The sequence below is a fragment of the Arachis ipaensis genome, chromosome B01, assembly GCF_000816755.2.
Source record: "Arachis ipaensis cultivar K30076 chromosome B01, Araip1.1, whole genome shotgun sequence".
Lineage (NCBI taxonomy): Eukaryota > Viridiplantae > Streptophyta > Magnoliopsida > Fabales > Fabaceae > Arachis > Arachis ipaensis.
This window is the reverse complement of record NC_029785.2, coordinates 19,279,221-19,280,200: the sequence shown is the minus strand read 5'-3', so window position 1 is coordinate 19,280,200 and position 980 is coordinate 19,279,221. Positions and strand designations below refer to the sequence as shown.

Genomic DNA, 980 nt, shown 5'->3' with positions numbered 1-980 from the left:
GGATCTGTTTCCAATTCAAGCTCCTCCGCAGTTGTCATCGAAGACGGATCAGAAGAAGAAGAACAACAACAAGAAGAAGGTAGCGTCGTAAGAGCAACAACGGACATGAAGAAGAGTAGAAGAAGCAAGATATTCGGGTTCTCAGTAACCCACGGTGATGATGATGAAGAAGATGAAGATGAAGATTCCATGGATAGCGAGAACCACAGCCAGGTAGTGACTCGGCAGTTTTTCCCCATGGAGGAGGCTGATATGGCCGCCGCATCATCACCGGCTGGAAGCGGCGGTGACGGTGACGGCGACGGCGACGGAGGTGGCTCTACTTTCCCTCGTGCTCACTGGGTAGGCGTGAAATTTTGCCAATCAGAAACACTTGGTGCTGGAAAATCATCACTGGAAGCTTCTCAACCCATGAAAAAAAGTCGCCGAGGACCGCGGTCAAGAAGCTCACAGTACAGAGGAGTCACTTTTTACAGAAGAACCGGTCGATGGGAGTCTCATATTTGGTTAGTCCATTTATTCTTGGAATTCAAGGTTTTTTTTTTTTTTTTGAAAGAATGAAAGAGCTCAACACTTATAGGGAAACTTATTGCAATTGAAGTTTTATTTTATTTTTTTAATTTACGTTTTGTGTCCTTGGATGATGCAGGGACTGTGGAAAACAAGTGTATCTGGGTAAGTTGTTATATGTATGTTAATGATTATGTGCATTATTTTGTGTGGGGATAGTTATAAGTGGCTAAAACATGTGTGGAATTTCGTTTTTTTTTTCTTCTTTTGTGGGTGTATTTGGTAGAAGAAGAAGAGAGACAAACAAGAGTGTACATACATGTTTTTATTATTTGTGTGTAGTGGGGGAAATTTTCTCTTGTGATGACTGACGAGATGGTTTTTGTCTGGGTAAAATTTGTCTAGGTGGATTTGACACTGCACATGCAGCTGCTCGGTGAGAACTTTAATTTCAACAGAATCCAATCAAA

At 41.9% G+C, this 980-nt stretch overlaps 1 protein-coding gene across 1 annotated transcript in view; it reads left to right on the top strand.

Moving 5' to 3' along the window:
- Positions 1-980, top strand: part of LOC107627003 (AP2-like ethylene-responsive transcription factor TOE3) — a gene marked incomplete in the record, with an annotated part of 5,789 nt that overhangs the window by 1,094 nt on the left and 3,715 nt on the right. The window contains 2 exon segments of the mRNA XM_016329889.2: positions 1-506; positions 650-675. Coding sequence (XP_016185375.1) covers positions 106-506; positions 650-675 — 427 coding nt within the window.